The sequence below is a fragment of the Antechinus flavipes genome, chromosome 4 (assembly GCF_016432865.1).
Source record: "Antechinus flavipes isolate AdamAnt ecotype Samford, QLD, Australia chromosome 4, AdamAnt_v2, whole genome shotgun sequence".
In the NCBI taxonomy this organism is placed as follows: domain Eukaryota; kingdom Metazoa; phylum Chordata; class Mammalia; order Dasyuromorphia; family Dasyuridae; genus Antechinus; species Antechinus flavipes.
The window spans coordinates 29,757,198-29,767,769 of NC_067401.1; the positions used below are offsets into that span (position 1 = coordinate 29,757,198).

General features: G+C 57.5%; 1 protein-coding gene across 4 annotated transcripts in view; it reads left to right on the forward strand.

Annotated features, from left to right (window-relative positions):
- MYO18A (myosin XVIIIA) overlaps window positions 1-10,572 on the forward strand; it is a 151,963-nt gene that overhangs the window by 82,384 nt on the left and 59,007 nt on the right. For 3 of the 4 annotated variants that reach the window (XM_051992273.1, XM_051992271.1, XM_051992272.1), the window contains exons 5-12: window positions 2,303-2,409; window positions 2,512-2,688; window positions 3,895-4,108; window positions 4,616-4,758; window positions 5,946-6,046; window positions 6,762-6,825; window positions 7,134-7,278; window positions 9,278-9,298. In XM_051992273.1, coding sequence (XP_051848233.1) covers window positions 2,303-2,409; window positions 2,512-2,688; window positions 3,895-4,108; window positions 4,616-4,758; window positions 5,946-6,046; window positions 6,762-6,825; window positions 7,134-7,278; window positions 9,278-9,298 — 972 coding nt within the window. The remainder of the gene's footprint in view (window positions 1-2,302; window positions 2,410-2,511; window positions 2,689-3,894; window positions 4,109-4,615; window positions 4,759-5,945; window positions 6,047-6,761; window positions 6,826-7,133; window positions 7,279-9,277; window positions 9,299-10,572) is intronic. The other variant, XM_051992270.1, reaches the window with a different exon arrangement.

Here is a 10,572-nt window from a genome sequence, read left to right on the forward strand (position 1 = left end):
TAGCTTCTCCTGATTTGGTTTTCTTTAGCTTTATTGTACCGACAGTTGCCATTTTAATTTCCCTAAAGGACGTATTTTTAAATCTGACAAAGTGGCGGTGGAAAGGCAGCATAAGAGCCAGAAAAGACGGGAGTTCAGGTTCTGCTCCGGAGCACACTGACTTTGTGACTCTCAGACAAGTCGAGCGACCTCTCAGTGTTCCCGGGACACTTCTGTGACAGCCTGCGTTGGTAGAGAGGCTCTCCCGCTCTGGGAGTTCCCCCGTATCAGTGAAGTTATAGATTCCATCCTGAGATTAGGGCTCAGATCACGTCACTCCTCCAACACCTGCAGTGGCTCCCCATTGCCTGGATCCAGGCCCAAAGCCTTAGCCAGACATTAAAGACCTTCTGTGGCCACTCTGGTTTCAGGAGGTCTTTCTGGCTCCCTCCTGCTTCCCTCTGAGGGGCGCTTATTTCAGCCAAACGGATCTGCTTGCCACCTCCTGAGTAGGAGACAGCGTGGTATAGATGGAGTCGGGGGACTTGAGTTCGAATCCTGCCTTAGACATTTACTAGCTGTGTGACCCATCTCTCACCTGCGGGGGAATGGGTTTGAGGGTCTTTACAAGTTCCCTGCTGCCTCCAAGCCTGTGGTCCGGCGCGCCTTCCTGGGTCTCCTTGGGTTCCCTCTTCTGTTAACTGAGGGGGTCTCCGTGAAATCCCTTCCGGCGGGAACCCTCTGATCCGGGTTTCCCTCCCGGACTCTTGCCCTGGGGCAGGGGAGAACATTCCCTTTCTCCATCTCTTCCTGCGTAAGGGATCCGGGGTCTTTGTGAACTTTCATTGTAACTGCTGGGAGATGTGTCCGTTGTTCGTCATCCGTTGTTATTCCCTGATTTATTATGGGACGGGACCGATGCCTGATAATTAGCATCTGTCAGTCACATGGAGTCTCCTCGTGATCTATACACGAGATTTGACCGAAACCGTCTGACTGCCCGTGTCTCGCTGCCTCCGAGCTCATCCTGCGAGGCCCGGGCCCCTTCTCAGGGAAGCCTCCCTGCAGCTCAGGCCCTTGCTCCTTTTAGTTTCCCGGCTCTGGGGCGTCGCGCCTGCAGGTGGGGGACACAGAGGATGTCTTGGTTCCCGCCGGAGTTCTGCCAGTCCAGGCTTGTGTTGGCTCCTGCCATTTTCACCTTGACAACTTCTCCGGGGCTCCCGGCGGCTTCCCAGGTGCGGCCGTGGCTCTGTCCACCACCACTGGCCTCCCGGCTTCGGGGCGGAGACCCCCTCACCTGCTCCAGGAGCGCCGGCTTCCCACCAGCATGGAGTAAACCTCCGTCCGGGTTCCGAGCCCATCGCGGCCTGACTCCTTTTTTACTGTTGCGCTTTTTGCACCTTTCTCTTCTCCGTACCTGCTGTGATCCGGTTGTGCTGGCCCCCACACATGGCACGCTCTCCCATGTCTCAGGTGCTCTCTGTTTTTACTTCCCACTTTTAGCTTCTCTGGCTTCCTTCAAAATTTACCTCAGATCCTACCTTCCCAGGTCTTTTTTTTCCTTCTGAGGCAGTTGGGGGTAAGTGACTTGCCCGGGGTCTCACAGCCTGGAAGTGTTAAGTGTCTGAGGCCGGCTTTGAATTCAGGTTCTCCTGACCTCAGGGCTCGTGCTCTGACCACTGCGCCACCAGCTGCCCTTTTTAAATTTTATGTAAATTTGTTTAAACATTCGTTTTTGTTTTGTTTTTTTAATTTTGAGTTCCAAACTCTCTCCCTTCCTCTTCTCCCCTTTCACTGAGAAGGCAAGCAGTCTGATATAGCTTATACAGGTGCAGCCAAGCAAAACATTTCCATGTTCGTCATGTTGCAAAAGAAAATACAGACCCAAAAAACCCCACCCGGAAAAATAAAGGGTTAAAGAAGCGGGGTCTTCCTCTGGGGCTGGACGCGGCTTTCATCGTGGGGACTCCGCAGTACTCCCTGTGTGCCGAGCAGAGCCGGGGCATTCCCAGTTGGTTGGGGGGGAGGGAGTGGAGCCGATGGCCGGGGGGGCGGCCCGGAGGAGACGTCTGGGAAGGGCGGGATGTCGCCCGCCGCCGCTCCCTGGTTCTGCTCCTTTCACTTGGCCTCGGTCCGGCCTTTCTGAGGGCAGCACGGCCCCTCACAGTCACAGCCCGCCTTCCGCCCTCGCCGCCCGGAACTCCCCCCGACTCCGCGCCTCGCCCGGGCAGTTGAGGCCGCGCGCTCTCCGGGGAAGCTCTCGGTCTGTCTCCCGAGTGCCCGAGTAAGTGCCTGCTAAAGGCTCGTTTCTCTTCCTGTGTAGCCAGCCAACTGACGTCCGAGGAGCTAAGTCTACCCGAAGGCAAGGTCCGGGTGAAACTGGATCATGACGGGACCGTACTGGACGTGGATGAGGACGATGTGGAGAAGGTACAGGGCGAGCAGGGACGGGGGGGGGGGGCTGTCGGGTCCTGGGGGGGGTTGTCGAGTCCTGGGCGGGGTGAGAACCACAGGCCTCTCCCTCTCCTCCAGGCCAACGCCCCATCCTGTGACCGACTGGAAGACCTGGCCTCCCTGGTGTACCTCAACGAGTCGAGCGTCCTGCACACCCTTCGCCAGCGCTACGGGGCCAGCCTGCTGCACACCTACGCCGGCCCCAGCCTGCTCATCCTCAGCCCCCGAGGGGCCCCCGCCATGTACTCAGAGAAGGTACGGCCGCCAGCAGCCGGCCCCCATCCGAGCCCCGTCCGAGCCCCGTCCGCACCCCTCCGCCTCCGGCGCCCTTCTCTGGCTGCCGGGGGGGCAAAGGGGGACAAAGGCCTTTTAAAAATATTCCATCCTAGGAACTTATGCTTGTCATTTCCCAGGCTTAGGCGTAGTGAGGAGGAGGGAAAGGGAGAAAGAGAAGGGGGAGGGGGGAGAGATGGAAATAGAGAAAGAGAGACTCAGAGAGACACAAAGAGAGACACAGAGACAGAGACAGAGAGAGAGAGACAGAGAGAGACAGAGACAGAGAGAGAGACACAAAGAGAGACACAGAGACAGAGAGAGAGACACAAAGAGAGACACAGAGACAGAGAGAGAGAGACAGAGAGACAGAGACAGAGAGAGAGAGAGACACAAAGAGAGACACAGAGAGAGAGAGAGAGAGAGACACAAAGAGAGACACAGAGACAGAGAGAGACAGAGGCACAGAGAGAGAGAGAGAGAGACAGAGAGGGAGATGGAGATGGAGACAGAAAGGGAGGGAGGGAGAGAGAAAATATGGATGAATGATAACCTTAATCTTTTAGTATGTGTCAGGCACTGTGCTAAGTCTTGGGAGTAAAAAACCCAAGCGATCAGGACATCCCCTGCCCTCAGGGAGCCTGTGTCCCAGTCCCAGCAGACATTTATGGGGCGGCACAGAAGCTGGCATGCGATGGCTGGGAGCGAGTCTGGTTCTAGACGAAGTGAAGTCTGACGCTCGCCCCTCAGAGCCGGGAATGCCAGAGAAGGACCCCGGTTACAGGCAGGGCTCTGGCGAGAAGGGGGGAGAGTGGCCGGCGTAGACAGCTCGGTGGGGAGACGGCCCAGGAGGGCCTGCAGGCCTGCTCCTTGCCCGGACAAGGGTCACCCTCCGGAGCTGGGGGATGCAGGGCTGGCGTCCGGGGTTTCGTTGGATGAAGGAGGGGTAGAGAGTGGAGCTGACGGCCAGTGTAGACCACCTGGTGAGGAGATGTCTGGGAAGGGAGAATATCGGGTCAGAATACTGTTTCTGACGCTTCCTACCTTTGTTATTTGGGCGAGCCTCCATGTCCCTGGGCCTCTATTCCTCTGCAAAATTGGGGGCTTGGACTGAGACCTCCAGGGCTGCTAGGGGCTGGGAATCCTCCTTCTGGCTCTGCCTCTGATGCTCCCCCCATTCCCCCCCAGGTGATGCACATGTTCAAAGGGTGCCGGCGGGAAGAGATGGCGCCCCACATCTACACCGTGGCTCAGACGGCCTACCGCGCCATGCTGATGAATCGCCAGGACCAGTCCATCGTCCTGTTGGGCAGCAGCGGCAGCGGCAAGACCGCCAGCTGCCAGCACCTGGTTCAGTACCTGGCCACCATCGCGGGCACCAGCGGGAACAAGGTGTTCTCTGGTGAGCCGGAGGGCGGGCCTGGGCTCGCGGCTGGGGAAGTGAGGAGTGCGTGGGGAGACGGGCCGAGCTTTCCTGCCTACCCTGAGATCCCTCTTTGGTGCCAGCCTGGCACGGGAAGCCGTTGCCACTGGGTGGCAGAGGGGCTGCCCTCAGGGATGCCATCTTCCTTATACCACAGAACCTCATCCCCTCCACCCTGCGGGGGCCTTGGACATTGGTTTGACCTTGGACCCCGAGTCCATATTCCTTCTCTGAAAAACGGACTTGGATTCGGTAACTCTAAGGTCCCTCCAGCTCCGATCTCCAATCCTGTGATCCTTGCTGGTGCAGCTAGCCCCCTTGCCATGTCTGGATTTGCCCAGTGCACCCTCTGAGCTCAGTGGATTCTTGGAGAGCAAGTTTGGTTCAGGCTCCTCTGAGACTGCCCGCCCCGAGGGCCCACAGTGCCAGGTGCCCTCCCTGTCCCACTGCCTGTATCCGGAGCTTTCTTTGCTTTGCCCTTCACAGTGGAGAAGTGGCAGGCTCTGTACACTGTCCTGGAGGCCTTTGGGAACAGCCCCACCATCATGAATGGCAGCGCTACCCGCTTCTCTCAGATCCTCTCGCTGGACTTTGACCAAGCTGGCCAGGTGTCCTCAGCCTCTGTTCAGGTGAGGGGAGCCCCCCGTTCCCCACCCCTCTGGACCAGAAGTTTGGAGAAAGGAAGGCCTGGACGGGTTGGGCCGGGAGGATGGTGGCTGGAAATTCTAACGAGGGCCTATTTCCTGGGGCTTTAATTCCTCTCCATCATGGGCATAGGCAACCCCAGAGCACATCCCAGTTAATGCTGCCTCCCCTCCTCTCGTGGCTGCCCCATTGAGAATGCATGGGATACAAGATGCCCTTCACCCAGTTAGGAACAGGCCCTTGGAAAATGATAGAGATCACTTCCTTAAAGACTCTTAGCTCCCTCTTAATTCCCTTTTTTTTTCCTTTGAGATGTAAAATGGATAATTATATTACATTAAATTTAAAAAGCACTGTACAAATAAAGTCAATGTAGCCAAGTTTAAAAGAAAAGCAGAAAATTGGAGGGAAAGTGAATTTTATAGTTTGTCAGATAAAGTTTCATAATCTCAAGAATATAGAGAACTTTGTGAAACTTTTTTCCCTTTTTTCCCTTTTCTTTTTTCTTTTTTTTGGTTCCCTCTTAATTTCACTTCCTTCATCCCCACAGTGTTTAAGGGAACTTAGAGATGTATGAGGTTCCTTTCTGCCCCACATCATCTCACTCATACCCTCAATTTATATCAGTAACAGACTGGTCTTACTTAGTACCATTTACACCTAGTGGTGAGTATAGTTAACTTATCGCGGACACATCCCCTCCCTGTCAGATGGCTCAGCACGCCCGCTCTCTGGGGAAGGGGGGCTGTGATGGGCTAGGAGGAGCGACAGGGACTCGGTTTGGAAACTTGTGTGTAACTCTTCTGTTTTAGGGCCCAGACCTTGAGATAATGTGGTAGGCAGAAGCTGGGTCTGAAATCCTGCTTCAGATACTTACTATGACCTGGACAAAGTCAAATGAAAGTGATAATAGTCCCTCCCTCCCAGGGTGGTTGTACATTCAAAATCAGACACTGTTTGTAAAGCACTTTGCAGGGCTCCAAGCACTATATCAATGCCAGCTACTGTTGTTATATAAAAGCTGGGGCTGGCGCAGTCCCTGACCCAGAGTGCCCGTGTCTCTGAGAGGGAGAGCGTGGCCTTCGGTGGTAGCAGCCCTTCCTGCTGAGGAGCCGGGGCGGGGGGAGCAGCTGCCGGCCTTGATCCACGTCCTGTCCGCACTTTCCTACAGACTCTGCTGCTTGAGAAGCTCCGAGTCGCCCGGCGCCCGTCCAGTGAGGCTACCTTCAATGTCTTCTACTACTTGCTGGCCTGTGGAGACAGCACCCTTAGGTGAGACGGGGCAGGGGGCTGGGAGAAGGAGGGCCCCTCGCCCGTGGACGGCCCCTGAACTTTGGCCCTTGCGTAGATCAACTTTCATTTCTGGGCTGTCCCTGCCTGTGTTTGAGGCAATCAAAGATATGAAAATGATGTGGGAGAAGAAAAAAAAAGGGGGGGGTCTGAGTGAGCCAGCACTGGTATAGGAGCCGGGCTGCCCTGGGAGAGAGGCAGTGTCCTGGACTGAGGAGAAGGTAGTCCCACGCTGGAGGACTGGGCTTGGTTCCGGGGGCCTTGATAAGCTTGGGGACGAGCAGGAGGTGAAGGAGCAGCGCCTGGCTGTGGGGGTTACTGCCTGACTGACTGGTGGGGGTCACACTGCGTAAGGATGGCTGAAGGAAGTGGGAACAGAGAAAGCTTTAGGGCAGTGCTCGGGTTTTTAAGGGACCATCGTGTGGCAGGTGCCAGTGGCCGGAGAGCTGATCCCGAAGCCAGAAACGCCCGGGCTCCTCCACTTCCCTGCTCCCGGCCCTGGGGCCCCGCGGCGTCCCAGTGCTTCGGGCGACGCTCTCAGTCTCCTCTGTGCAGGGACCCTTGGCTGGCTGGGGAGGCTGCAGTTATTTAATGGTCTTTAACCACAAGTTCCCCCGGGGCTGACGTGGGAGGTGGACGGTAAGAGACCTTGCCCTGTCTCCCCTGACTGGTGCTAACGCCAGGTTTCCACCCCCAGGACCGAGCTGCACTTCAACCACCTGGCAGAGAACAACCTTTTTGGGATTGTGCCCTTATCCAAGGTGAGAAGCCCGTCTGGCAGCGGGCATCCCTGGGGGCATGTGGGCTCTTATCTGGTGACCACTGAGGCCCTGTGTCTGTTTTGGTCAGGTCACTTTATCTGGGACTCAGTTTCCCCAAACGAGGGGGTCCTCGCCCAAGCAGGGCTGCTCCGTTCTGCCCAAGGGCCCAGCAGCCACTGGCTTGGGGGCTCCTTCGCACTGGGCCTGGGCCCTCCCCAGGGTGAGGGACGGGGGGTCCCCTGCCACACCCGCTTACATTCTGCGCCGCCACGGGCCCGGTGCCAACAAGCCCGGTCACTCCCCTACAGCCCGAGGAGAAGCAGAAGGCGGCCCAGCAGTTCAGTAAGCTGCAGGCCGCCATGAAGGTCCTGGGCATTTCCCCCGACGAGCAGAAGGCCTGTTGGTTCATCCTGGCTGCCATCTACCACCTGGGGGCCGCAGGTGCCACCAAAGGTAAAGGACCGTTGGGCAAAGCTGACCTTGCTCGGGTGGGCGAGCCAAAGGGCCGGCTTCCGTCCAGGGGACGCCACAGCCTCAGAGTTAGGAAACCCGGGGCTGCCCCGGGCTAGCCAGTGTGACCCTGCGCGGACCCGGCATCTCTCAGCTTCGGAACCTGTCAAAGCAGGGGCTGGGCGGGCTGACCTTTTAGGCTCCTCATCTGGGAACCATCCGGACATCTTGACAAGGTCACGACCTGTTGGGGGTCCTTCCTCCATCCCACCTCAGGCACGCTGACTTGTTTTGTTTTAAAGTTTTCAGTAGTATTTTAGTTTTTCCAAATATATTTCTCTAAGGTCCAAATTTTTCTTCCCCCTCCCAAGACAACAGGTAGGCAACCTGATGTGGATGAAATAGGAGTCACATTGACTTTTGTGAGCGCTCTGGGAGCCCAGGGCGCTTGTTCCCTTGGAGTCCCGGGCCAGAGGGGAGCGTGTCACCGCCGGGGGGTCTCCTCTCTCGGGATGGGGCAGTCTTTCTCCATTTGGGCACGAGTGTGTCTACACTGCATGGAACCCTTCTCTGACACTTCATTGTGGGGGGCGGCGACCTTGGGTCTCCAAATGCTGCCCGCAGACCTCGGGCGGGGAAGGGCACTGGGCCCGTCTGTCCTCGCGGCCTCGGCCCGCTGAGCTCTGAAAGGTTTAGGGTTAGCCCAGCCACGGGAAGACAGGTTTATAAGCCCCCGTCACTCCCGGAGGCAGCGCTTCTCCAGTGATGGGCTCACTCGTGAATCCAGAAAGTCCTGTTCCCGCCTCAGAACTAGCTCTGGACCCTGGACAACGTGATCTCTGGGCGCCGCTGTCCCCACTGCAAAGGGAGAGGGCCGGGCCGCGGGGGCGATTCCAGCTCGGTCTGCGACGGGGGGTGCCCCTTCTAGCGCGACAGCCACAAAGCTCTTTGGTTGGGAGTCATGGCTGTGGTCAGTGGGCCCTCGGGCTGAAACTCCTCCTCAGCGGTCAGGAAGCGCTCCTCAGGCGCTGACGGGGCGCCGGGTGCGGGCTGGGCGGTCAGGAACCCGGGGGCTCGCCGGCTGACGGCGGCGAGAGCGCGAGAACGTGCAGAGGCTACAGGCGGGATTGCTGGGAGCAGGCCCCGGAATGCGGGGATCAGGGGAAGCGCCGTGGAAAGTGGGACTTTAGCTGGGACTTGGAGAAAGCCGGGGAGGCGGAGCCACTGGATGCCAGAGATCCGGAGGGATTGTGAGGGATAAGCAGGCTGATGGGAGGGAGGTGGTGAGGGCTTGGAACTCCCAGCAGTGGGTTTAGCCTTGATCCTGAAAGAGAGGACCATGGTGCTCATAAGCAGAGGAAACATGGCCCAAGCGAGCGGTAGAGTGATGTGTGACCCTTGAGTGCAGGGGGACGGGGAGACCCCCCCACAGCCTGGTCCAGCAGTCCAGGTGGGGGTGATGAGGGCCTTCACCGAAGGGGGAACAGCGGCAGGAGAAAAAGGGGCGATTTTATATAGATTGCCAAGGGGGCAGGAGCAATGTGAGAGAGGGCCTTAACGGCCACGGGGAAGTTCCAAGGGAGGCCTGGGTGGAAAAGATGAGTTCAGTTTTGGATCTGGTGGGTTTGAGAGGTCTCGATGTCCAGTTCGGGATGTCGGAAAGGCGGAGGGAGAGACTGGAGCCCAGCAGAGAGATTAAGGCTGAATAAGTTGGTTTGAAAATCATCAGCAGAGAGATGGTAATTAAATCCACGGGAGCTGATGAGAACAGAGAGTGAAATTATGTCAAGGGAGAGGAGAGGGCCCAGGACAGAACCCTGTGGGGCACCACAGTGAGTCGCCATGGCCTGCATGAAGAGCCCGTCACGATGGCTGAGAAGTGGCCAGAGAGGGAGGAGGAGAGCCAGGAGAGCTGGATGTCAATGGGATAGGGGGGAGGAGGAGGGGAATTTAGGGATCCCCCCCCCACGAATAACTCTCATTCCTATTCCCTTCCACACAGCGCCCCTTGAGGAACAATCTGGTAACTAAGTCTTTGGAACCCTCCCTGTTGGGGATAAATGGTGCTCCCCCTTTTCACCCCTGGGCTGGTGCTCCCTCCATGGTGTTCCCTCCACGGTGTTCCCTCTACTCTCACTCTGGGGTGCTGGGATGTGTCTGGCTCAGTGGAGTGGAGAAGGAAGCCGGCCTGGGCGGGAGCTGCAGATCCAAAAGTGGGGGATAATCCAGGTAGTTAGGGGGTCCTCGGGTGATGGGCTTGCAGTGGCGCCCAGAGCCCTCCCGTCTCTGTGCTGGCCACGGCTCAAGGCCTCAGGCCCAGCTCGGGCTGGGCATTTCCCATGGCCTAGACATGATGGGGGTGCCCCCTCCCAGAAGCCACAGGCCGGCTTTCCTTAAGCCTCCCTTCTCTAGAATCCCTCTCTCCCTCCCTCTCTGTCTCTGCTTCTCTTTTTCCTCTCCTCTCTCATCTCCCCTCTCTTCTCTCCTTTTCTTCCTTTTCTCTTTCCTTCTCTTCCTTTCTTCCTTCTTTCATCTCTCTCTTTCTCTTTCTCTCTGTCTCTCTGTCTGTCTCTGTCTCTGTCTTACTCTCTGTCCGTCCCCCCCTCCCCCGTCTCTGTCTCTGTCTCTGTCTCTGTCTCTCTCTGTCTCTTTCTCTCTGTCTCTCTTTCTGTCTCTGTGTCTGTCTCTGTCTCTGTCTCTCTCTCTGTCTCTGTCTCTGTCTCTTTCTGTCTCTCTCTTTCTGTCTCTGTCTCTCTCTCTGTCTGTCTCCCCCGTCTCTGTCTCGGTCTCTCACAGACTCTCCTGCCTTTGTCTCTGTTTTTCTCCCTCTCTCCCTTCCCCTTTCTCTTTCTTGCATGATGGGGCAGTGGCCACGAGGGGGCAGCAGGTGCCAGGGCTGCTTTCTGCCTTTTTGCTTGGAGATTAAGGCATGGCTGAGATCAGTGGTTTGGGGGATGGGGTGGGGGGGAGGGGTGCTCAGAGCTCTGTGGGGGCTGGGAGCTTCTGGAAAGAAGAGACTCCTGCCCACCTTCTGGGTCTTGCAACAATGAAGTCCCGTTTGGGGTCTGGGACCTCGGGCAGCCCTTTGCCGCCTCGGACAAGACTGGATGCTGGGTCTGGGCAGTCCTCCTGGAGCACTCTCTCTTGCCCCCGGTGGGCGGGAGTACTGCAGGGGCTGCCTGAGGGGGTCCAGCTTAGGGCCGGCCCCTTCTGTGGGTCCCCCAAGAAAGGGGAGGAGTCAGTGCTTGGCTTTAGTGTCTCTGACATATGTGGGGGCGAACGCCCAAAGAGGCTCCA